The sequence below is a fragment of the Struthio camelus genome, chromosome 3, assembly GCF_040807025.1.
Source record: "Struthio camelus isolate bStrCam1 chromosome 3, bStrCam1.hap1, whole genome shotgun sequence".
Lineage (NCBI taxonomy): Eukaryota > Metazoa > Chordata > Aves > Struthioniformes > Struthionidae > Struthio > Struthio camelus.
In genome coordinates, this window is record NC_090944.1 from 48257010 (window position 1) to 48282841 (window position 25832).

General features: G+C 36.8%; 1 protein-coding gene across 12 annotated transcripts in view; it reads right to left on the reverse strand.

Annotated features, from left to right (window-relative positions):
* SNX14 (sorting nexin 14) overlaps positions 1-25832 on the reverse strand; it is a 65730-nt gene that overhangs the window by 25576 nt on the left and 14322 nt on the right. For 5 of the 12 annotated variants that reach the window (XM_068937704.1, XM_068937702.1, XM_068937698.1 and 2 more), the window contains 12 exons: positions 22995-23038; positions 17612-17699; positions 13652-13736; positions 10888-11044; positions 10040-10115; positions 9153-9197; positions 8982-9062; positions 8717-8831; positions 6381-6536; positions 5978-6102; positions 4890-4948; positions 1541-1567 (listed from right to left, as the gene is read on the reverse strand). In XM_068937704.1, coding sequence (XP_068793805.1) covers positions 1541-1567; positions 4890-4948; positions 5978-6102; positions 6381-6536; positions 8717-8831; positions 8982-9062; positions 9153-9197; positions 10040-10115; positions 10888-11044; positions 13652-13736; positions 17612-17699; positions 22995-23038 — 1058 coding nt within the window. Of the gene's footprint in view, positions 1-1540; positions 1568-4889; positions 4949-5977; positions 6103-6380; positions 6537-8716; positions 8832-8981; positions 9063-9152; positions 9198-10039; positions 10116-10887; positions 11045-13651; positions 13737-14121; positions 14316-17611; positions 17700-22994; positions 23039-25832 lie in introns of those variants that run through there. The other 7 variants (XM_068937703.1, XM_068937701.1, XM_068937706.1 and 4 more) reach the window with 4 other exon arrangements.

Here is a 25832-nt window from a genome sequence, read left to right on the forward strand (position 1 = left end):
AAACAGAGTCTTCCAAGTCTCATCACTCTGCTACTGTCAGCAAATATATATGAAACTCATTGGCAAAAGTTTCCCGCTCCCTCTAGTGCTGACCCACATAACAGCATTAGCAGAACATCACTCTATAGCTGCTTTCTTGGCAGGCTCTGGGTGGAGAATCTACAGGTTCCAACATCCTGATGAATGATGTGATGACAACAGGTTGGAATACGTTTTTTCCATTTTTTTTTTTTTTTTAAACTTCAGAAGTCTCACATGCAGAACACTAAAAATTACAATCACCAATCACTCAACAGCAAGGCACTGCTGAACAAAGACTGCATTAGCGCCACTGCGAACCATGGCATTGTTTTAATTGTGGATGGTTGCAAAATCATTTCCCCACAGGATCCCTGCCTTGTTTAGTGCACAGAATAGACCTTCTGAAGTGATCAGAGTTACGCAGCTGAAGCTGCTGCTATCTGGTATTTCTCCTCTCTTTCCTCCCCTACAGCTGTTCACAATTTGTATATATCATCAGACAAGCTGGATTTTTACAAGCACGTGAAATCAGAGCATCATTTTCTTTAGGCTGACTTGGAACCCTTACACCCGACGAGCAGAAATGGTGAGCACATACAGCTGCACCTAAAAATCAATAAACTGCACTTGCTTAACACTGTATTAAGCTATAACCCAGTATATTAAACTGAAACATAAAACAAAAAGTTTGTTTGTACCTTGATTCCTAGTGTGTAACATGGAGATGCTAATATTCCCTCAAAAGTCAAGAATGGTACAAGTCACGTTTGAGACACTGATGCTCTACTGACAAATTCTACGGAACAGCCCATGATGAAAGAATTGTTTTCTGAGTTTGGATACTGAGTGTTTAATATGGCACAAATAAATACACACCACTGAACAACTACTAAGGTATTGATGAGTGATTAAGCGATCACAGACTATCCAGAGCACGAATGAAGAAGATAATTATAAAAAAGCATGTGCTGTAATCAAAACTACAACGGTCACAAGGCTGCACAGAGAACAAATTTTAGGAATTCCCCTTTTTGAGTGTTTGTTATAGCATTCATAAACCAGTTATACTTGCATGCGATGCAAAGCAATGGTCATATTGGACACAGCTATGCAAGATAAAACAAGTAGTCAAGCGTATGAAGCCTCAAATCTGGAAACGTGCTATGGAGTAAATACAATTTTGGAAAACTAATAAAAAGTAGCTAGCACTCAGGCAAAAAATGCTTCAGGTTATGCAGATGTATTTCAAAACTAATAATGGACAAATAGTTAACAGCAAATAATATTAATATATGGCAAACTTGTGAAAATTAGTAATTAAGCAATTTCTAAACACTTGTGCAGAAGACATGAGGAGCAAGCTTATTTTGGGGAGAAATGCAATTTAATCCAGGAGACATTTGCATGTTCTTAAAAGTAAAACAGCCAGTTAATTGCTGTTATAAAGGCTGTGTGATGTAGGCATGATAGATGCAATCTAGCTAACAGACAACATTTATTGAGTGTTAGATTGACTTACCGAAAGTCATCCAAACTCAGGCTACTTCTGCAACAATAGGCACATAAATTACCTCAGAGCCCAGAGCAAAAATAACATTAAGAAATTCCAACCTTGAAAGACCTATCCCAAGCAAAACCTACAACCATCCCTACAGATTAATCAAAAAACTGGTACAATTAAAGGCTTCTGACCTAAAATTCTAGAAAGTGAAATGTCAATATTCAAGAGTTACTAAAAGCACCAGTGCCTGCACCTTTGATTGGCACAGTCTCCTCTGATTTAAAAACCTCAGCCATTAAAACTTTGAAGGGTCCACTGACATTCAGCACAAGCAGCTACCAGTTTAAAGAAAATGTTTTCCGTTCTTAAAGCCAACTGCGGTGCTAAGCTGGTAGCAAACTTTTTCTGTAATTTGTATTCAAAATTCATGTAGGAGTCTTCTTCATATTGACCAAATGAACTAAAGACTGTCGACTTATTTTATACAGTAAAAGTCTCTGTATTAGATACAGTTAAAAAATACTACTATAAACTCAGAATTTAGAGGTCTCTTAAAAAAAAATTCACAGATTTTAAGAACTGTCATCCATTTTTGACATTCTGCATAACTTGAGTCATAGACCCAATACCTCAGCCATCACCCGCTAATTCCAATAAGCATGTTCAAATGTACTAACATAAATACAGTCACTATACACATGGTTTGTCTTCAGTTCACAGGAGCTACTTAACTCTGGACAAACCGATACATCAAATAGCTTACAGGATTTAAATTCTCAAATTTCAGATTTTATTTTACAACAGGAACTGATTCGAAGGCATCTAAGGCACCATCTTCAATCATGTTAACAGCAAAACAGGAAACATATCCCAGCGAATGGAAACTGATCTTGACAAATAAAAGCAATTACATAGCACACAATTGTTTACAGACTTTTAATTCTGTGGGTTTTACTCCTAATCACTTCCCTAAACTGTTAATGTATCCTTCTACTTGAGCCCTCACTTGAAAAATGTTCTAATTTTATTGCACTTCCAAAGATGAGAAACCAGAATGCTTCTATTTCTATATGTGGTCATGGTGTGTAGAAAAGCAAGGCAGGTACATAGGCATCCAGAAGTCTGGGAAATTATACCATATAATGGCTTTTCTTTTTCCCTGTTGGGCTTGAAACACAGCATGCCTTTAAATAATATATTATAAACAAATAAATGAGAGACAAAATTCTTGTTCTCTCTTCCATATGCCCAAAATTGAAGTCACCAGAATTAGAACTTAAAAAGTAAGTATTAATTGGCCATCTCCATTAAATATGAGGTGAAACATACCAATTACAGAGTTAAACTTTTTACAACCACTGCTCAGTTATCAGGATATTATTCCCAGTGTGTCTTCTTAAGACTCCAAAGATACTTGGGACTTCTCATCTATTACCTTAGTAGTTTTCATAGTACATTATCTGCCTGATCAGTACACCAAAAATTAAGATTGTTTTGTACAGTTAATAGAAACAGTGATTCAAAACAGAAATTAAACACTGATAGACAACTCTTTGTACTTTCCCACTGTATTCTCCAGAAGATGCTCCATAAAGAAAAGGTTCTGGCCTTATTATAAGTGAAATCTTTCAGCACATTGCCCACGCACACTCCACTGAGACTTCGTATCTACTACTTGATCTCAAAGACCTTTTAATCAGCAGTATCCATGCAGTACACACACACACACACTAACCCAGTAAAGCATCAAATCAAAGATACAGAAGACAAAGCTGATCTCCCTGCCTGTAACTTCTCTCAATTGGAATTAATACTAGAAGGGAGAGAAGGCAGGATGAGGTGTGTGCATATGGGTAACATCTGGAATAATTCTATAAGTAATCTCTCTTTTTTGCTGGCAGTGACCATCCATAGCACGTTTTACAGAGGGAAACTCCAAAGCTGAAAGCAAACTCTTTTCAGACAGGACCTCTGTTTTACTGCAATATTCACTGAGGCACCACTTCAGACACATACGGTATCTCATATCATAAACTGCAGTATCTACTCAGGCATTCAAATCACGCCAAAATGTGAAACAGATACATTTTCACTAACGCTGAGGATGCTGCTGGAACACCAGAGGAATGTGTCATAACCGTCCCCAAGTGAGAACTTAAGCTTACTCGCCCCACTTCTGCAGTGGAACATCTCCCATCTTCCTCAAGATTAAAAATATTAGGATGACTAGATGGGGCAGATAAGACATCCAACTGTCCAGGATCTACTAAAATTAAATTATCAGTTTTTCAGTGAGCTCTGAAAATTAAGAGGCTCAGCAGTTTTACGAATAGCTATCCTGTACGAGAACCAAATGGGTCCAGCTTCCACTGAAATGAAACAATGGACCTGATGGATCTGTTTTGTTGGTTTGACATGGGAACAGGTCCACTCTGACATAGCTCTAGTCTCAAAAGAGTTCTAGCAGAAACTCACTCTTCGAAGACAAACACCTACTACGGCCACCACCAACGGTCCAACAGCCAGTGGTAGTAACAAGCATTTGAGGCTCCAGTTGCAAGAGACTGGTTGCTTTCCATTGGCACAAGGGAGGGAAGGAAGAGGTAATCTTTTTCTAGCTCCCTCTCTGTTAATATGAACAGAGCAAAAACTGCAAATTGTCTTTAATATCCGTATCAATTTTCCCAGTGTGAGCTGCAGGAACAGTTTGGTTTGTAGACCTTAAAATTTGCTCCTGTTCTCTGCTCCTCAGGAGATATTTGGTCTTCTCCTTCTCTGCAGGCCCTAGGAGCCTGAGGGCAGTCTGTAAGCATATAGCCCAAACCAAGAGATGACAGTTCTGACACTACACTTGTGCAATAAATAAGAGCAGCTGGGGAAGGGAAAACACATTTGACCTAGGAGAAAAGGCAAACCCTTCTCATTGTAACAAGAGGGGAATCCCATAGCACTACCAGGCTAGTTAGGTTGGACACTGTACCCACTCCCGTAAGACTTGAAATCCAAGGTGACCCAGCTTTGCATCAGCAATATGGTGTTCATATTTATAGTCACTTGAAATCATGGAAATTACTTCCACGTTATCTTTTGTTGTTGCCATCGTACATTCATTTTCCCCTTCTCTCTTCCCAAACGTTGAGGTCTGAATCATATCTTAAATTCTTTTATGTAAAGCACTTCAAAGTGAAGAACCATCTTCTATAATATTGCTTGCTTCTCTAGCAAGTAATTTTTCTATTTAAAAAAAGTATAGCTAAAAAGGTAGCCAAATTATTATCAGGTAGTAACAAAACATTTATGGCTTAATATTTTGAAACTTTCAACCAAAAAGCAAACAGAAAAAATATAAAGATTCTGCCAAACATACCTGTTAAACTTTGAATTCCGTGTTGGTGACTCTGCTCCTCTTAAAAGGTGCCTGAAGTACTACAGGGAGACACAAGAGGAAGTATCAAAGAAAACACTGGCCTACTGAGGCAAGAGCCACTATGCAACAACATTACAGAATTCAGGAAACAAGAACGGAAGTAAGTAAAAGGCAAGCTGACTTTAACCTGGCAATTAGGATATTCATCTGGAAAAGAACACACCAAGATTACAATACATGCTCCTAGGACTAGCTATCTTATATTAAATAACTTGGGATTAAAAGACAAAAATCAATACAGAAATAAAACTAAAATTAAGCCCCATAATCCATGTCTCTTCCTCGTTAAATATCACGTGTTTGAAGTATTACACTCGAGGTAAGCACCCCAGTCCTAGGACAAGTCAATATATTCTGGCTTAAATAACTGTGGGGAGCCTAACATGCAGCCTGATTTATACACACAAACTCTAAAAGGGACAAGAATTCAGACTCACCCCCGTGCTTAAACGTTTTCTGTGGGAAAGCTTTAGGCAGCTGTCTGCTTGGCACGGGGAATTTTAACTTATTTTCAGAATCCAGTTTGCTCCACTAATCATAGAACACTAATCATTGTTTGCCTAATAAATTGCTTTGAATGACCTTCCTGAAAATAGACAACTGACTTTTAGCAGCTGAAATGTTTAATAAAGACACCTAAAAAGTTCAAAGTTTTTACTTAAGTATCATTATATTTTGAAAAGTAAATAAATAGAGTCTTAACACAGTCTCATGTATATCATGCAGATTACTTCTGCAATCAAATATGCAATTATAAGAAGAAGGGAGCCTTTTGCAACAGCAGTGCTATAATACGTTAACTATTACATCAGAAAATGAAGAATCTTTTTCTTTTTACTCTATTGATTATATGTCCAGCCAGAAGAAACATAATTTTCCTACTGAGATTTGTCCTGGCTTTGCAGTGTTAACAAAAGTGGAAAATGAAGATATGCTTTTCAGTTTCACACGCACATGCTGTAAATAGAGTATTTTCTTAAAAAATATAATCTTGCTTTAAGACTAGTCTTCAAATCTTTCACACTTACCTCATCACTGTGACAAAACATGGGAGTAAAAACATTCTCAAGGAGAGAAAGAACGTGCTCATAAGCTTCAAAAAGACATCTCATAGTTTGAAGTTTCACAACATCCACATATGGACCTTCAGCAACTACAAAAATTTTGTCAATATAAATTATGTTAGCTGTTTTTTTCTAGATCGAGTTTTTGTTTGCTTTGCAAGCTAATGCAAGTCTGACAGACTTGTTTAAAATACAAAAATACTGACAAAACAAGGCTTAAGCATAACATAGCAGAGTGGTAATACATTTTAAAAAGCATGACGAAAGAAAGAATTGATCACTCTTTAGATAAACCAGCTTTCACCTTAATCATTACAGAATGTTTTCTAGTTTCAGTGCAAATTATTCCTTTCAATCTCACACTTACTTCTTTGAATCTCTTCTACTACGAAAGGATCAAATCTAATTTTGTCAATGCTTTCGTCCAAACAATAAGTTTTGTAAATTTTCTGTACTTCCTCATGAAGAGCCATCTTCTCAGTATCTGATAGTTCTGGTCGCAAAATTCGGTCATTGAATTCCTCTAAGAAACAGGGGAAAGCAAATGCATTTGTTGATCAACTTGGCGAACAAGTGGCATCATGAAGTGGTATATAATATCAAATCACTTTCCAGCAGATACAGTCATTCATAAAAATTTAAAATAAATAGGAACCAAAGACATCTCAAAATCTCATAGTAGCTGCATTCCTATTAAAATTCAAATCTCTCAAAACTAGTTCTCAAAAAGATTGCCATTAAAACTAGTTATTCCTTATCATAGTAAAGAAAAATCCATGAAAACGTATAGTTGTTCCTGGCAAGAGAACAGAATTTTTCTTCCCAAGTTAATAAACTGGAAATGTAATTTCTTTTAGCATGGCTTCCAGTTCATGCTAAACACACACAGAGCCTCAACAGCCCTTTTAATGAGTTGTCTGCCTATTCTGCTGTTATTTCATTCCTAATACCCAACAACAAGTCTTAATGTTTTCAATAGCTTCTTTAATACCAGGCTAACTTGAGAATGAACTTCCTTTGACTAAAAAAGTCTGTCCAGCACAAGTATCGTGCAATTCTAGTTAATTCACTGCTCGTTCCATTAATGGCACCACCATCGTCCAGAAAGAAGAAAGAAAAGTAAGGTGGAGTTCAGCTAATTTTTCAATTAATGGACAGAAGCAGACTTCTTTAGAGAAAGTCTTCTGAAACCCTTCCGTCTGGTTTCTTTTTTATTTTTTCCTCCCTCTGTAAGTGCTTCATATCCAAGATATTTCTCTCTACCTAGTAAGTAATAACCTATAGTAGAGACTTAGTTTGAGACAGTGTAACTTGAGAGACCTAAAACAGGCCAGATAATCTTACTCTTTGTTTTAAAAGCTAATATACGGCCTTGACATCTTAGAGTGCAAGAGACAAGTCCCGATCGAAGAAAGTGCTCAGAGATAACAACTGATCACTGGCAATACCCACAGTTTGAGAAACACTCCTGCTAGAGGCAGCAGCTCTAGAGAACTATACGTCAGCTTAGAATCCTTTGTACATACATCAGGCATTAATTCTTTTTTGGCGAGGTGAGCAGCTTTTCCTGACAAAAAGCCAACATCTTTAGAAGGATTATGAGCCCATAAGAAACTGTGTGCAAAGAGATTATTTATATTTCTTTTATGCAGCTATTAATGATTTCTACAGTATTTTACGAGATAAAGTCTGCCTCATGTTTAATTCCACATCTTCCTGCTACGTGTATAGGTTTGGGATACAAAGACAGAACCATTATTTCCTATGCAACATAGGAATATTTGCTTGCTTTTCAAATAAAGAATGACATAATCCTTGCAGTTATTTTTATTACACTATATCACATATTCTGATAAACTTTAATGATGTGGAAAGGTACAGCTCACTGTAGTGCCAATATGGTTTAACGGGAAGCAAATTTTAACACACAGCTCAGAACATGATACTCGCCATGTTTTTATAATTACTGCTCCTCCAGAAACACTCCTCTCCTGACTAGTTAGACATGCGCACACACACATATATGTATGTATACATACACACACATATACACACACATCTATATAATCTTGGCAAAGAAGTTATCTTGATAAGCCAGTAATTAACCACTAGTAGAGCAAAAAACTTGAAATAAGCCACTGTAAATTACAGAAATTTCACAGAAAAATGTATCATTGGAAAACAGAAGGCTTCTCAGCCAACACTTATGTAACGGTAAAAAGAAATACAAACATCATAATCAAGGGACAGGTTATCAAACAGGAGGTTCCAACAGCTTTAGTGTTCGTGTTACATTTCTGCTTTGTATACACATCAGACCTTTAGATCGAGAACAACATGAGAAGCTTCTCACGATGTACAGCTCGTTTTAGAAATACTTCAGTAAACCATATTAGAAAAGTCAGCTTTATCTTGTAAAAGTGGGCAGAACTTTTCTCCTTACAGCAAAATTCTATTTTAAAACATACAACCTTCATCAGCAAACAGAAATACAATTAAGAGCAAAAGTCTACACTGACATTAACGTTGTCAAGATCAGCATTAAAGAATCAGGATATAACGAAGTAACTGAACACAGATCCTGAAACTTAATCTCTTGCTAAACAACGCTGTCTAGTTCCAAGACTGAACATCCAATTGAACATGCAAGTTCTTAAAGCTTTTGAAGATCAAGTGCACCTCAGTTCACTTATGTAAACTTACCTACAGTCAGGCAGAACTGCAGCACATGGACTGCCCCTTCCTGTTTCAGGAAGTTCATAAACCGGAATAAAAGGTCTTGCTGATCTCTTATCTCCTTTAGCTCCAGTTTCAGGACCTTAATAGGTTAAAAAGGCAGTCAGCCAATTTTCAGACTTTCACTGAGAACATAAATAATGCAAAAAATTGTAGAAACAAGAACAGCAGGCAAAGTAATATACTTATTCAAAGAGAAAAATAATAAAAAAAAAAAGTTTCCTTTGCTTACAGATGGTTTTTTATTTCTTGGCTCTGCAAATTTCTGTAGGAATGGAACCAACGAAGAAGTAGGCTCAGTTGCTTTCTCAGGCTGTAGAAAAAGTGACAAAAAATAAGTAAGAATGCTTATTGAACAGGTAAATAGGTAGGTTACTACTGTTTTAATATTGTCAATACTCACTGGACTATCATCAATGAAGATCAGCAGCAAGTGGTTGACAGTGTCCTTTAGAAAAAAATAATACAAGATTAAGAAAATTCCGAACTAGATGAAAATTTCACTACTACGTCATGTCCAAGTTTACACCTGTGAATACATTAGTAATACCAAAACACAAGTTGCCAGATCATTTTTAACAGTCAAACTTGAAAGGTCTCCAAGTATTTACAAGCCAGGGAACTTTAAGAGATCTGTACTGAAACACTTTTCATCTGGGGGAAGAAAATTCTACACCGCATTTTTACTGTTAGTGCAGATCTAACAAGCTACCGGTTCTTCCACAGTTACAGTACTTTTTGCTTGCAAGTAGGTGACATCTTCCTAAGTATAGCAATTTTGCTTATTAAAGTACCTTCACAAAAAACCTGAAAATCATAGTATCCTATATTTAGAAATAAATGCCTTCTTTTTAGCAGAATTAAGGACAAAACAATTGGTTTCAATACAGCAACAAAAAAGGCTGCTTTACTTAGACTGCTATAACAACACAGCTACAGGTAAGTGATCAAGCGGTTGTTTAAATGTAGTTCTATCATCATGAAGGTGCTTATACTAATGTAGCGTTCTCCCATTTTATGGTATTTGTAGTCTTTTATTAAAAACACATGCTTAAGAGATCATGCCAATACTGTATTTTTAATCAGTTTGGTCAGTTAAGCACTCAAACCACGTTATAATGCACAACCAAAACAATAACTGGGAACAACATTTCTTTTTCTTTTCCCCAGTCCAAGTCACAGCAATTAAGCCACTCTGCACCATTTGCTTTACCACAACATACTGCTTGCTTAGGAGGAAAGCAGTAATACTGAATAAGTTAAGATTATTTCTGCACTCCGAAGTCTTACAGGATCAGCTAAGAAATCCATACAGGGAAGGAAAACAGAACCAGGCAGGATCTCCCTTATAAGAAGTGCCAGGGATCTGGGGAGGGGAGGAAAAAAAAGAAGAAAAAAAAAAAATCAGTACTTTGATAGCAACTTAGTTTACATAATTTTTAAGGGAATTAAGTTGATAACGCCATTATATTTTACTCCAAAATATATTTTAGTGTTTAATAGTACTGTAAGTGTGCTGAAATATGTTTAAGGTAGATTAAACAAACAAACAAAGAAAAAACAACACACACCTCATATACAAAGGGCTAACACTAGCCTTGAACATGCAACCAAAGGGATAAGATGGAGAAAATCGTACACACCTAGAAGAAAACTAGCATTCTGGTCTCCTACTCTCTAGCAAGGACTAGCCCCAACAAGCTACTGCACAAAAGGAGGAAGCAACCAGCACCACCATTACACAGAAGGAGGGAACTTCCAAACAGGAAGAGAAGGTGGCAGTAACAGTTTAAAGGTGGATGTAAGTATGGCCAGGGACACCTGACAGTCCTCTGAAAAGTTTAGACTTTCTACTCCCTTGAATCATCTACCTCAACATTCTCCCAAAGTTCTCTTGGACTTGAAAGCAGGCTTCTGTGTACACAACATATCAACACCAGCAGGGAATAAAACCAGTGAAAATACTATGTAGGAGTTCACTGTTGTGTATGTACTTCATTTGCTTGATTTTTACAGAGGGAAAAAAAAAAAATTCCAAATTAAGGGTGTCTTTGGTATTCACTCTTTCACTCTCCAAAAGAAGAGCACTACATATGCAGATATTTTAAAAAAAATACAACGCTAAATACTTTTTATACCTGCAGTCTGTTGATTTGGGGGGCAAAATATAAGGAAAAAGTAGTTCAGTAAGTTTTCTTAAGTAGTGAAGTTCATCTCTTCGACTTCTCAAAGCAACATGGAGTTCTGGTCCATACTCTTCTAAAGCGGCTTGCTGCAAAAACTCTGCATTTTTCACTGCAAGTAAAAAACAGAATTAAAAGTTGTTCCAGTTTTTTCTTATTGCGAAACAAGAGGAGATTGCTTTTCAGTTTGTGCTAAGAAGTTAATACTTCTAGCACATGTACAACTGCCAAAGAATTACAATGTAGTAACTTCAAAAAACTACCTTGGCTTAGACTTGGAAGTCTGGCTAGGTAAAAATTAAGCCTCACACAGAAATAAGAATTCCTTCACCAAATAATCGTAATTTGCAGGGTTTCAATAATGTTTTTTTATTCATAATTATTGAAGAACTCAACATTTTGATTCTTCTAAAAAACTGCTTCCCAAAGCCTGCCTCTACTTGCTTTTGCCTGAGCTTCTCCTTGGTGTACCATCTACTGGGCTTTTATGTATCGACCTGCCTACAATACAAAACTTAAATATTTATTCTGTCGTGTTATATTTGTTTCCTGCTTAGAACATTTAGAAACAAACATGAAGCAATGTATCTTTTAAATACAGTACAAATCAAACTAAAATCAGCATGGGAATCTGCAAGAATACTGCCTCATACAAGTAGCTGTTTGGCTATTTGGCTATATCTTAAGAATATCTGCTTTATCAAGTTAAAAACTCTACATATTAATTAGCAGCAACTATTTTACATTCCTTCAAATCACTTCAAGTGCAAGAACTGAGCTGTAATAATTCACACCTAGCTGTACTAACAATCCAGCACAGACTCCACATCAAGAACCCCCCTAAGCATAGGTTAGGCACATAAAACATATCTGTAAATTAGAAGGCTAAAGCTTGTTTTTAACATATGGAACTTAGTACAAAAGCCAGTTAGCATGTACTTCACAATCAAGAACTATATTGGCTGGTGTGGCATATAGGAAGGTATACTACCCGATAAAATCTGCCCGATTGGTGTCACTAAAAGCAGACAGGAGGGAAATGCATTCTGGCAATGGCAGATACTGAATCATGGAGGTATCTGTGCAAATAGTAAGGACTTACGAGGAGAACTACGGAATTATGAGCAGAAGTATAGGAAAGAAGAATAAGAAGGAAAAGAAAGGCCCCCTAGAGCAATCAACTTAAAAAGGATACAAAAGTAAACAAACAGGAAAGGCTAGGCTCAGTCAGTAATCAAAGCAAGGCCTGAAAGCTACCTCTGAACCACATATGATAGGTGGCTTGTTTAACAACACTTGCTAGAAAGCTCTGTCACAAGAAGTCATTTTGAGCTACCACCTCATTTATTTGCCCTCAGGGAGTAACTCTTTTCCTTGAAAACACTAAAAAATATACTGTGATGCCATGCACTGAAAATCTAGTTCTTTGCTGATAGAAAGAAAAAAGACAAAGAGGAAAAAAAAGTTTCCAGCTCCTTAACAGAAATCAAAGGCAGTATGAAATTGGGCATAAACAGCACTGCAAGATAATCTAATATGCTGAACCTTTTGTTGTGCCATGAAAAGAAGATCTAATTTGCTCACAGGATGTCTCATTATACCCACTACTCACATGATCAGTAACAATTTCCAAAAGTCAAATAACTATGTATTTATGTATATCAAGGAGATATTCTGAGGGTGGGGAGGAAAAGTTCATGACTCCAGTGAAAGTAAACATCTACACTTAAAAGTTGAATGAAACCAGATTTAGCAGATAGTGTTGTGGAACACAGCCAGTATCGGGGATGGGGCGGGGGTGGGGGAAGGGGAGGAAAATCAAGGTAACTATTTTCCAACAGCAAGTGCTCTATTTTGCAAGTATTCTTTCAAAGTGCAGTTTTAATAACATTCTTACATTAAGCTCGAGAAGATATTTTTATTTTGGATAAGGATTAAATATGCTACTATACAAAATGTGACCATTGTTTATAAACATAAAACTTTTCAATACAGTAAATAACTCCACTACCTGCTCACATTAGCGTCATCAAGTCAGAAACATTTCAGTTTGCACATAATCAGAATTCTAAAGAAGAACCAGAGCCTTATGTGAAATTAAATATTTGCATTCTTAATATGTTAGGGTTTTTTGATTCCTTTTCTCCCTGTGCTGTTTAAACGAGTAGAAATTCTTTTGAAGAACTAGCAAAATGCTGGTATGTCACTTTTGCAGCTGTGCCTACAGCTACTACTGCCAGCATCTCATATTTCTCCAGTGATTCTTCAATAACTCCAATTACATTCTTTTTAAAATATAGTAACTCACGGATGGGGAATCATTCTGGCTGTAAAAGTTACAGTGCAGTGAGTTTATTAGGTACAAACAAGCATGCAAATAATTTCAGTTATAATTGCTCTGAATAGACAAGAAAAATACGTTCCTGTTTACCACACAGAGAGAAAAAAAAGAATTGCAAAGTTATGGGGATATCTGAATGCTGAACTTCAAAACAGAGAGATTATTTGTATCATAACTTATTTCCTATTTGTCTTTGCTATCTCCAGAAGATAAAATGCAAAAAGAACACTTTTTAAAAAAAAAAAAAAAAAATATATATATATATATATATTGAAAGGGAAGGCAGTAAGGATGAAAAGGTTAAGAAATATAATGACAAGCATGTAGAAATAAACTTGTCATTTTAAATCGATAAAGCATTATATGACTTTACAGTACCTTTCTGCCTGGCTTTGGCTATTACTTCTATGTGTTTCATTGCCGCTTTGAGCATTTTCTTTGTTACAACAGTTGGGACATCCACCTAAAGAGAAGTTCCAAAACAGAGATAGAATTGTTTTATTTTTTTCCTCAAAATTTATTCAAGAAAACAACCAAATATACTAATTTGCCTACATGACCCCCTTATAATAAAATCAATGCTCTAGAAACAACAAATGAATTCTCTAGAAAAACTGACAGTATACCCATTTTCTGCACAAGGCATGCAACAACATTGGCAACTGTGTCATAAACAGTATTGTTAACACATTTACCGTCAACTGGTTCTTACGGCAATTCTTCCATTGCAATAATTATAGCAATGCAGCTTGATTCCCAAGTCATTGTAAATGAAGTCTAGTTCTACTTAAAGATTTGACTGCTCACAAAAGCAAGTTAATTGCACTTTGTTTCTAGCCCTTGTGTACCTTCCGCTCAGGAATCATACATCAATAACAACTAAAGGCAAAACGAAACGCTCCTCTCTGTCCATATACAGGTAGACACGTCTCAACTCAGATGACGGCAGAAGAACCAAGAGAGATTCTTGAGTTATGCGTCAAGACCACCGTTAGTGCCAACAACACTACCACATGCATATCACATGGTCCTTGTTCCTAAGCTGAATGAAAAATAAAAAACAACTTTTTGTATGATTTTTGTACGCATTATTTAATCAAAGACATTAGCTAGATTCCTATGTTTATACTTTCCTCCGTGATTACAGAAATGAAAGTAGTACAGAATAACTCAGGTGCAAAGGGACCTCAGAAGGTCTCCAGCCTAACCTCCTGCTCAAAGCAGGGTCAGCTGTGCGATCAAACTAGGGTGCTCAGAGCTGTATCCAGTTGGGTCTTGAAAACCTATAAAGATGGCGACAACCATCTCACAGGTCAAGTGCTCCAGCCCCAACCATCTTGGTGACCTTCAGGTGAACTCACACCACTCTATCAATGCCTCTTTGCACTGGGGGCCCAAAATTGGATGCAGTACTCTAAATGCAGTCTAAAGAGTGCCAACTCCCAATCAACTGGCTCTGCCGCTCCTAATATACCATGGGATACTGTTGGTCATCTTTGCCGCTAATGCAAACTGCTGGCTCGTGTTCAGCTTGCTGTCTACTCTGAGCCCCATGTCCTTCTCAGCAGAGCTGCTTCCAGCCAGTCAGTCCCCAGCCTGCATAGTTTCAAGGTATTCCTTCCCAGATGTAGGAACTTGCATAGAAACTTACCTTGAAACAGAGTTAAACATTGTATGCTCTCTACTTCAAGCAAGAATAAGAGATGCCTTAGAGAGGTAGACACAACCAATTTTAGGTGTTCAAAACTTAAGACTTCTGGACTTAAGGTTTCTTTCCTAATAAGAGTTTACCCCTCATCAAGACTAAGTCTAATGAAGACCATAAGTACTGTTTCAGTACTTAAATTTCTGTTTCAGAAGCATAAACGTACATCTTGCCAGAAAAGCACAGAGAAAGTGTAATTGCAAAGGCCACCAGAGCCCAGTGAGCTGTTTCTGTTCTTTGGTACAAGAATAGCATATATTCCTGCATAGTCTCCTGTGGCACTTGAGGTATGTACGGCTATTACCAGGCCAGCTCAGACAAGCTGGTACCACAGACTAGAACTACCTAAAAGTAACTAAACTCAGGTCAGCTCCTGTCTGTATGCAAAAAATTAGGTGCTTTTTTTCATAAATGCAAAACCCTGTCATTTGGGACCCACATTTCAGTACTACTTTTAATAAAGCAGAAGTCTCTTATGAAACATAGGGAGAGGGGAGTGTTTATTCTTGCACAGCAAAGTCCAAGAGCACAGCAAGCAAATGTTTATAGACATCATGCTAGAATCTTATCATTAAAAGAAAAAAAAAAAATCAAATGCAGGGCCATCTGCACTGCAACGTATAAAGGAAAATCCTTTCACTTTCCCTTAACTAAACACACCCAATCCAAACGAGACATGGCCAGAACAAGAAAACTCTAAAACACATTGAAGCCCAGCCTTTCCCCCCACCCCCCAAACAGAGTAATTTAGCATTTTGATACTATTTAAGAGCAGACTGGCCTTAGGTGCTTGTTATTTTTTTCAAATAGCCACACTTCAAAAAAAAAAAAAAATCTAGGTAACTTTAAACAGAAAAGAAAGGAAATTGTTGGACCCAAATAATCCCCCCCAAAGATTCTTCTCTCTGAAGCAGTTTGTAATTTTAAGTCTTAATAAGCATAGATTCTTCAATTTGCATATCTACTCTCATTTATAAGCATACTTGCACTAGTATATGAATCATAGCTATTAGTTCAGGCTGCCTTAGTCAGGGACGGGGTGGGGGGGGGTATGTGCATGCATACAAACATTTCACTTGGCAGAAAAATTATGACCTATACTTGAAAAGTATAGTACAGCATGAAATATCACACTATTGCATGGCCGAGCATGCCAAATTTCAGTTCTATTCCAAAATACAAAGTTTTTATGAGTATCATTTTGTTGGAAGTATTTATAGAACTTCATACAGAGACAAAATAAACTACATTATTACATAGGATATATACAAATAGATCTAACCATGTCTAATGAAAAACACACTTTAGTGATATTCTTTATGCTTCTGTAGCTCCCCCGACAATGATTAATACCTTAACAGTTAGAACGTCTTTTAACTGTTGCTGCATATATTCTCTAGTCAGATACATAAAACTGAATATATTCTGTATACTTTGCTACTGACTAAGGCAGATACGGCAAATTAGTACTTTATTTAAATTCAGACTGGATGGTAAAAGATGATACAGCTCATCTGATATATCACAACTGATATCTTATTATAAGATCAATAAAGGAGGCACAGTCCCAACAGCATTCTTTTCTAGATCAACATTAGATCTACACACATTTCAAGTAACAACTGCATGCATTAGAACTACAAATTAAATTTTAAGACTTGCTCTATATTTTCACTTTGAAAGATTTACTTCAGTTTCACATCTCCATCACGTCTGCACTACCCAGAACATTTACTTATTTTCCCCCACATTAACTTTAAAAGCAACATGCCCGAGTTACAGTAAACAAGAAAGTCATCTGGATTTGATACACAGCAAGGACAGAATCAGGCTATTAATCAGTCATGATAGAGTAACATTTACAACTTGTAGCTCAGGAAATACTGCTGTTACTAAGGAGGGGAAAGAAGTCATACACACAGTTATGGTAGCAGCTCCAACAGAGGGGTCAAACACTGAGTAAATCTGGAAACTGAGTTAGCATCTTTTCCTGCCAGAAATTTAGAACAGCCAGAAATTTAGAAGCAGCTCCTGTAAAACAGGCTTGAAGCACTTTACCAGAGACCATCAAGGTGTATAGGCTAATATATTAAACACAGTTATCAGGTAACTTGAATCTTTAAAATTTAGTTCTCAGAACTTTTTGTAAGAATCAGATTAGTATGCAAGTCATCTTTATAATTCTTACAGCAAGCTATTCACTTACTTACAGTCTCTTACCTATAAACAATATAAGGACCTTTACTGTATTCCAAGAACCGAAGGAACGAGAACCCACGAAGACAGGTACGCTGCTAACTGTTGTCTAATAATTCTTCATTTATTCTCAAAATTATTTCTATTTGAATTAAGCTACTAAAAGACAACTCAAATATCATTCCAAGGTTTTAAAAATGCCTTGCACTGCTATCAGAAAGATCTTCACCTGCAAGAACCTTGAAAGACGGTTGGCAACCAGGAATAGATTAAGCCCCAAAAGGAGGGAACAGATAAGTGCAACAGGAAACTTCCTAGAAAATTGCCTATACTGGCTGTAAGATTGATTTTAGAATCGTCATTTACAAAATAATTAAAAAACTGTTTTGTTACAGACGTTCAGATGGAAAAACGCTAATACCTTTAAGCCACTTTACCTTGTGTATTCTCCGAACTAACACCGATGCAAAAAAACGCAGCGTGCCTCTCAGTTCATCCACAGAGGATTCATCATCAGTAATATTTCTGCAGAGGTATAAAAAAAGTCATGTAAGAAAACAGAAGAAAATAATTTCTTTATATTAATCCAATCACTACACATCCAGCACTAGTAAAAGCTGGACTAAGAGCGCTCAGTGGTGACATTTCTACAGATACTAATCTAAATGAAAGCCACTGAGGGGGACTATAGTGTGATCAATTGCCTATTTGAGAGAAAACAAAACAAAAAAACTGCATTTCCAGTATGTCTGTGCATGCAACAATGGCTTAAGGAAAATGTCTGAATGTAACTTGCAATTATATACCGACTTATGCTCTAATAATAAATATCTGCCTAATTTTGACAAAATAACATCATCTAACTCAGTTTCCACATATATTAAAACAATGACTGTTTCCTCATTCACTGGCATGAAGAGATCTGAATTAATAGCTGCGAGGCCTTTGGAAAAAGAAGTACTGCAAGCATGTGTTACAATTAAGCTAGTCGAAACTGGAATTTTCCATAATACTGACTCCAAGACATTCTGCATTCCAAGATTTCAAATAATTTTGTTCTGTTTCAGGTATAGATTTGGCTATGTTAACTTTTTTTTGTTTAAGTTTTACTACAGGATTGGTAGTTTCTCATATAACTTCTGATGAAATAGAATACCTCCCTAGTATTTCAGCTGAGCCTCCTCCAACAGAAAACTTGCATCAGTATTTTTTCCAACAAGTTCTAATACTTAGATGCCATTTCATATTATATTCCCCCCTCCTCCCAAAAGGTGGGTCTATTTCTTGTCTAAGCAGAGATAGCCACTTCCTAGAAGGAAAAAAAAAGCAACACAGGAAACTGATAAAAATTGGTTTATATATAGAAAAATTAAAACATGATAATGACAACATTCACTTTTTGAAAAGTTGATCTAGCTTCACTGCAGCATAAGCTTTAAAACTCTTTATTACTCATACAGAAAACAAAATGAAAAAACTCAATCTATAGCCGGCTGGAACAGAATTGAAACTAATATAGTTAGTGCTGGGAAACAAACAAAATTAAAGAATTTGAAACAGATTCCCAAATCACTCGGTCAAAACTTCATCTAACTTTTAATTTGGCCTTCCTGTTTCCAATTGCTGCAACACCATACGTTCAGTGAAAAAACACGTAAAAAAATGTTAAGTTAATTAAGGAAGGAAGAACAACTAACTCCATGTCGTTTTTAAATAAACTGAATGAAAATGATAAATATATGTCTTAGAAAACGCAATGAACTTGAGTGGAAAAACATAACATCGTAACAGCAGCAGTCTTCAAAACGCAATAGAAAGAATAAAGACGTACCAGCATTTAAGCCTATACGAACATTACGATATGAGCAAAGATATCGATAAAACTGTATTGTAACAACAGAGCAACGATACACCAAAGAACGCTAGATCCTACTTTGGCTAACGACCACATGTAAAAGCCATTACAGCTTTCAATAACGCATGGGTTTGCATTTGTATTAAATGCAACCGCCATGTGTATTTGAAAGATTTCTGTACAAAATACAACAGTATGTTTGAAAAATACTGAACATCTTATGCCCATAACATCATATTACATTATTCAGCATCCATTTTTTTTTTTTAAAGTAATGTTAGCCTGGGTTATATAGTGTGCAAACACACAGCGAAGGTGAACCGTTAGCTACAACTACTGGTGACCTGATCGTCAAAGTATACAACTAATTGCATAAAAAAAGCACCTCAAAGAAAGTAGCCTGCTTTCCTGTAAGGCACACAACCATCCTCCCACAGCTAATCATATGTAGACAACAATATTATAGGGGGCAGTTTGGTTTGTTTTAAGATAAGCGGTTGACATTTTGAAAGCAAAACAGTTAGCAAATACTGTTCTATACTACCAAAAGCAGCCAAGGGATTAGCAAACAAACTGTATGGTTGTATTATTAATATCTGACAGACAACAAGATAAATGAAGTACTTTGGACCAAGAAGTTGTTATTTTATTGACACTTGGATAACCAGCATTTTGGCTGATTCTACTTGGACAAGACTTTATGGCACGTACTTTCGTGACATGCCGTGGGCTTACAGAGACATTCTTTTCATCGGCAGCACGCTGAAGACTGGTTAAAAGAACATTAAGAATCTGTAAAATCCCAAATCTCCAGTGACACAATGGAAGGTCCAAACAACTTGCTTAGAAATATTTTAAAAACTGACTGCATTTTGCCAGGATTTTTGAGGAAGAACTTAAAAACACAACAGTAAGTATAATGGAGATAAGCCTTTTTCTTTCTGCTAAAAGAAAAAGGCTTAGTCAGTTAATTGTAAACAGTTACTCAGTCAGACGTCTCCAAAAAGATACACTCAATTGCTATTGCATGCAACATGGGATGTCTTATGGGATCTACTGTAAATGAAACCAAATACAAATACTGAAGGGAATTTTTTAAACTGACAATTATCCTTATGAAATCTGGCCAACTCTTATCTCAAAGATTAAGAAAACAAGCTGCAACCTGAAAAAAACTGTAAGGCTGTGGTTTGTAACTCACCACAACTCCTGATTTTTCAATTATACTACTTGCATTTAAAATAGAAGCAATTCTATGTCCAAAATTTTTTTAGTCATTATGAAGGAAAAAGTTTTCACAGTAATACATTACAAAAATGTGGCAATTACTAATATTACATTAGAATTCAGAGAACTGGCATTACATTGTCATCAGTGGCCTAAAAATTCAGCAGGCATAAAATGAATCATTCAAACTTTAAACTCACCTATTTAAAATGAGGTATAATTCAGCATAAATAACATTTACCTAGCCTTCTTGTATAGCACAAGGTATAAGCAATCGACTCAAGACTGGTATTTTGAAGCTTTGTAAACTTTGATTCCTTACAACTATGCGCTATTCTTCTTACATAGTTGGAAACTTTTTTAAAATCTAAATATTGAAATGGGATTGGTGTAAATACTTTGAAAAATAGCAAGCCAAAAATGCATGTAGACAGAAGTACATATTTCGCTACATTTTACTTACTAATCTCTATTCCCTTAAATTAATATGAGTTATTCTCAGTAATCTCTAAATTTTAACCTACTAATAAGTATCACAAATTCTAACACAGTGTATTAATGAAACAAACTTAACATGCATAGTGTTTCCCTGCTCACAGCACTTTACTTTGGGAGCAGTAAATTCTATGATTTTATGTCACAACAAAGATTCATCGTAAGCATCCACTGCCTCTGCTTCTGAGTGAGACATGTAGTATTAGCTTTCTGATTTCCAGAGTGTGCTGGGTGCTGCAAGACAGCATCAGCTGGCAGAACACTGGAAAAAAAATCTGCATAAACTGCATTCACTTGAAAGTGGGTCAGCTGGCACAAGGAACCGTGCCCAGACGTTTCTGAAAAGGAAAGCAGCAAAAATTGTCAGATTAGGCTGACAAAAGATAAGTCTGAATTGCTGCTGGTGGTGGTTAGCACCCACACTGCTGCATAAGCGCAGTCTGGATGAAGAGGTTTCTGTTTTGGCTCTGTGAAGAATTAGCTGGGGTCAGTGGGGTTTTTTAAGCTCAGGAACAACATTTCATGAATATAACTGTCCTATCTCCACGGTCAGATCAGCTTTGCAAACGATGCAGGTACCCCTAATGGAAAAGCCAGAACCAATATGCTCTACAGCACAAACCTCATGTAGCTGCGTATGCACATAGTTCAGGCCTCCCTGCATTGCTGTTCCTGGGAATACAGGAAAGCACGAAAACATCCAAATGGCATTACAGGGAATGAGATCAGATTTGACATTCATTACTAGTCTTAAGCTGTAACTAATAAGCCTTTCAGGAACAAGCTATTTCCTACAGAATTATTCAGATAATACTATGCTGTAGCTCACTGCACTTCCCATAACTTTAGGTTCTCAGAAAGCTTATTAGGTCTGATCAGTATGGTGAGAATTTGTGGAGTTAGCTCAAATGTGGAGATACAGCCATGGAAAATCAAAGACACAGTACAGGACCATTCCATGCATCTTTTAGACTGCACTTCTAATCACACCTATTACTATGGTATACACACTATATGGTGTATTCTAGACTTCCATTATGATGGAACCTGGAGATGAGTGTATGTAACAGGTGGCGCACCAATCTCCTTGCCAGTCCAAAACACGGAAACTTGGAATGGATTTCCCAGCAGCCTGTTTAATTTGAAATTATAAAACTAAGAAATTATACAATACAGAAGATGGCTCCCTTACATTTGCTCCTTTATCAAACAGCTCAGCAGAACATCCTCTAATTTTCTATATCAGAGAGTTAAAAATCCAGAGTTTTCCAAATTGATGATTCACAACAAATGGTGCTCAAGCTCCCTCTGCTGTTTGCAGAAGCAGTTAGGTTCTTCCATGTATTTATTCATCATACAAGTAAAATAAATGCAGACATACGGACATCAGTCACCGTTAAAATCCACTCAGGCAAAAACGTCTGCCCAGGAAATTTTAGATGCTACCGAGACCCAGGGTGGGAAGGGGCAAGGGAGTAAAATATAAGACAGAAGTGTAAATTTATTTTTAGCACAAAACTGAACCTCTCCGTTTAGTGAGAAGTCAAAATCAGAATAAAGGTAAATATTATTTTACTTCTGTTTTATTACATTTTAAATTTAATTTTTAAATGTTGAAATAATATATTCATATATAAATTTACAAGGCAGAAAAAATTCCATATAGGCCACTGTCTTTTATTTATGTACTGTTTTAAAGTTACTTACACAATACTTCTCAAGTGAGTTCAGCATAACTACTCACAGCCTTAAAATTAAGCAAATCAAAAGCTGCTGTACAAGGAGGCAACAACATGTATTTAGTATAGTCTTTCTATATCAACTAAAAGTGCAATTTTTAAAAATACTTCACCATATAGGTTTTTAAGACAAAAAAAATATGGGAAAGATTGGAAGAACACCTCTGATCTGGAAATAAATTTCAGTTTTTTGAGTTTTCACACAGGATTTAAGCAAGTCATGTATATCTCCAAGTAAGAGTTATTAGGAAATGATTATATGAAAAAAGAATAAACCAAAAGCGTTTTCCGTATCAAATACAAATTTCAGAACAATCTCCATTTATCAAATCATAAAAAAATTGTACTACTGCACATAAGAGGCACCAACATGATGAAATTATTATACTTAAAAGAATGCTTTATACTTAAAAAGTGCTTGTTTTCAGATGCTTATTTCTAAAACAGTGTCCCGAGTGACATTTATGTTATTCAAAAATAGTAACTCCTATGGAAAGCTCATACCTGTACCACGGATAAATAAAGTTTTCCAGCACCAATTCAAGTACCTGTGCAGAACAAGAACAATAACATTACAAAAATAAAGTTTATCATAAATCCTTGTTAAAAGTATTAAAACAAAACAAACACCTTTCAAATCTCATAGAATATAATTCGTAAAACATAAAACTCTCTCGTACAAATATATAGTCCTAGTGCAAAATCAATCGTTTTGCATAATAAACAGTACTTTGTGCAAATAGTAATAAACTGATGCTTTCATCAGATCCCAACATGAAACGACTGCAATTACTACTACAGACAGCAGTAGCATGGTGCTATGGTTGTTCTGTTAGGCAACTACTATAAAGCGGAATCTTTGTTCCAACAGCCATTCCCTGGTTTTTCAAGATCATGCCCCGTTCTTTTCTGCTATAGTGTGTAGCCTCATGCATGCACAGCTACCCGTCCTCCACTTAGACACACTGCCACGTCTATTCACCCAGATCTCCAACTTTTCTGGCTCCCCTTCACCCTACAATCCACACCGTAGGCTCACCTCTCTTCCCCCTAGAAAGCAAAGAAAAGAAGAAACCTAAAAAGCAGCTTCTATAAAAGTCATTCCTCTTCCTCCAAATCCTGCACCGCAGCTTTCATTAAAGTCCACCTTACTGTCCAGCCATCTTCTGGAGCTTGAGAGTACTTCTAAAAGCCCATGCCCCACATATGGCTTTCCGTTTCTTATCCCTAGCCCCTGCATATCCCCATGTACATGGATCTCTACAGGACAGCCTCTCCACCCTATCTTTTCCACCCTGCTTCCTCACAGGCCAGGCCCACGGTTGCCTTTCCCATGCTGGAAAGTCTGGGTTCCTTGGGAGGAAATAGTACTGTTGCACCTGTGCCAGACACATGCCCTGGCTCAGCTTGGCTTTCATTGGCACAGCTGGAAGGGAAGGAGGGAAGGCGACAGCCCCTGTTCAATTAACAGCTGCTATGACAACAGACACAAGGTGTACTGTGAGCCAAACCGCAGCTGTGGCATCGCTCCTTACTTGAAGCAACAGTTTCAAGTAACTTTTACATTTCTTGTATGATGATTAGCAAACAGAAAGCTTTTGGAGGGAGGGGGAAACTGGAGACAGTGCCAAGAAAAAGATGGGAGAAAGGAAAAGGGTGGGTGACATTTGCTTGAGATTTTTCCTTCACTATCGTACCAAGATATCCTCTGTATTACCTTCTCCCGTAACAGCCTGTTCCTCAACTAGTCATTACTTTGGAGATCAGTGGCATCAACACTCCCAGCAGCATCAGTGCTGATCAGGGTATTAAGAGAGAATGCGTTGTGCCACAACATATGGCTGTTATGCCATATGTTACAGAGGAAAGGTTTTGCAAAAAGAAGTCACAGTATTCAAAGAAAAATATAAAATCTGTTTGAAAATAAAGCTGAATGTAACAGAGGATAACAAAAGTACCATTTATAAAAATAAGTATTACTCTTCTAAGAAGATTTGCTGCTACATGCATTCACCCTGAGCGTGTACACACTTCAAGAATTCAAGCTCATTATACAGATTTGTGCTATCTTTAGGGCCTCTGCTCTGCTCAAGTATACTTAGTAAGATGAACACCATGGCTTCTTAAAATTTCCTCAGTATTTTAGACTTGGGCAGTTGATGGCACTTTCTTTTTCCGTCTTCACTACTAAGAAGATTGTCCACTCAAATTCAATTAGGTACCCTCCTTTTTGCAGTTGTTTCATTTCAGGAATTTCCCTCCTCCTCCCTTTCTTTTTAAGAGCCAAGGAGAGTTTTTTTTTTTTTCCCCCTCTCACCCTCTCTGAAAGGAGGCTTTCTTATTCTGGATGACTTTGCATGGTCTACAACACAGACATCTAAATTCATTAACGTCTTTTCTCCCTTTCTTTTTCTCTTCCCACCCTGTCCTACAGCAAGAATAGAATTTTCCAGGTTGTTCCATCCAGCCTAAGACTTGTATTAAGCAATCCCACAGAACTAAAGCTTTCCTGAAACCTTGAAATTTGAATATGATCACATATTGATCTCCTATGTCATATTTCCATTAAAGGTGGATGTTTGAAAGGGCAGATCTTTTTACTTCCCAAGACAGAAAAGATCAGGACATTTCACAGAACCTTCTCTAGAAGCTAATCTTCAGCTAGTAGGAGGTAGATCAAATCCAGCTCCAGAGTGAGAAAACACTACCTTAACAGCCATTAACGGACAGCAATGGAACAGAGTACTTTAGACCTGATGCCATCCATAGCACTGCCAGTATATAAAATATCAACTTATTCTAGAAGCCTCAGTCTCACAGGTAGTGCAACATTGTTTTTCTTTGTTTAAAGTTTCTACAAAATAACCCTCTTCCAGGGCTCAAATGGCAGGCTCTCTCAAAAAAGTGCTTCTGAAGAGGAAAGACCTGCAGAAAAATCCATATTGGGTATCTACTTGGGGGTGCCTTATCTTTCTTCCTCTGCTTTTGCCCTGCACTTCAAGGGCATCCACCACAAGAGCAACCATCGACAGCATCTACAGCAAATCATCTCCTCTTCGGAGTGAAAAGTGCATTTGGACAGCCTTCAAGCCTTAAGACAATTGTACTCAGTGTGAGTATAATGTGCTCTTCCTGAAAGAGGTTTCTTTTATCGATAGTTTATTTCGGGGGGCTGAAAGCCTGCCCATCAGGTACATGTCACTGCTATTTCAGTTCTTCAACTGCTAATGTAACTTGTGATGCTCTCATAGCCTACACTCCAGAGGCTCCTAAAGTTATTAGAAAAGAACATTTCTAACAAGAAGCAACCTTGTTCTCAGTGTTAATTAAGCCAAAAACTTG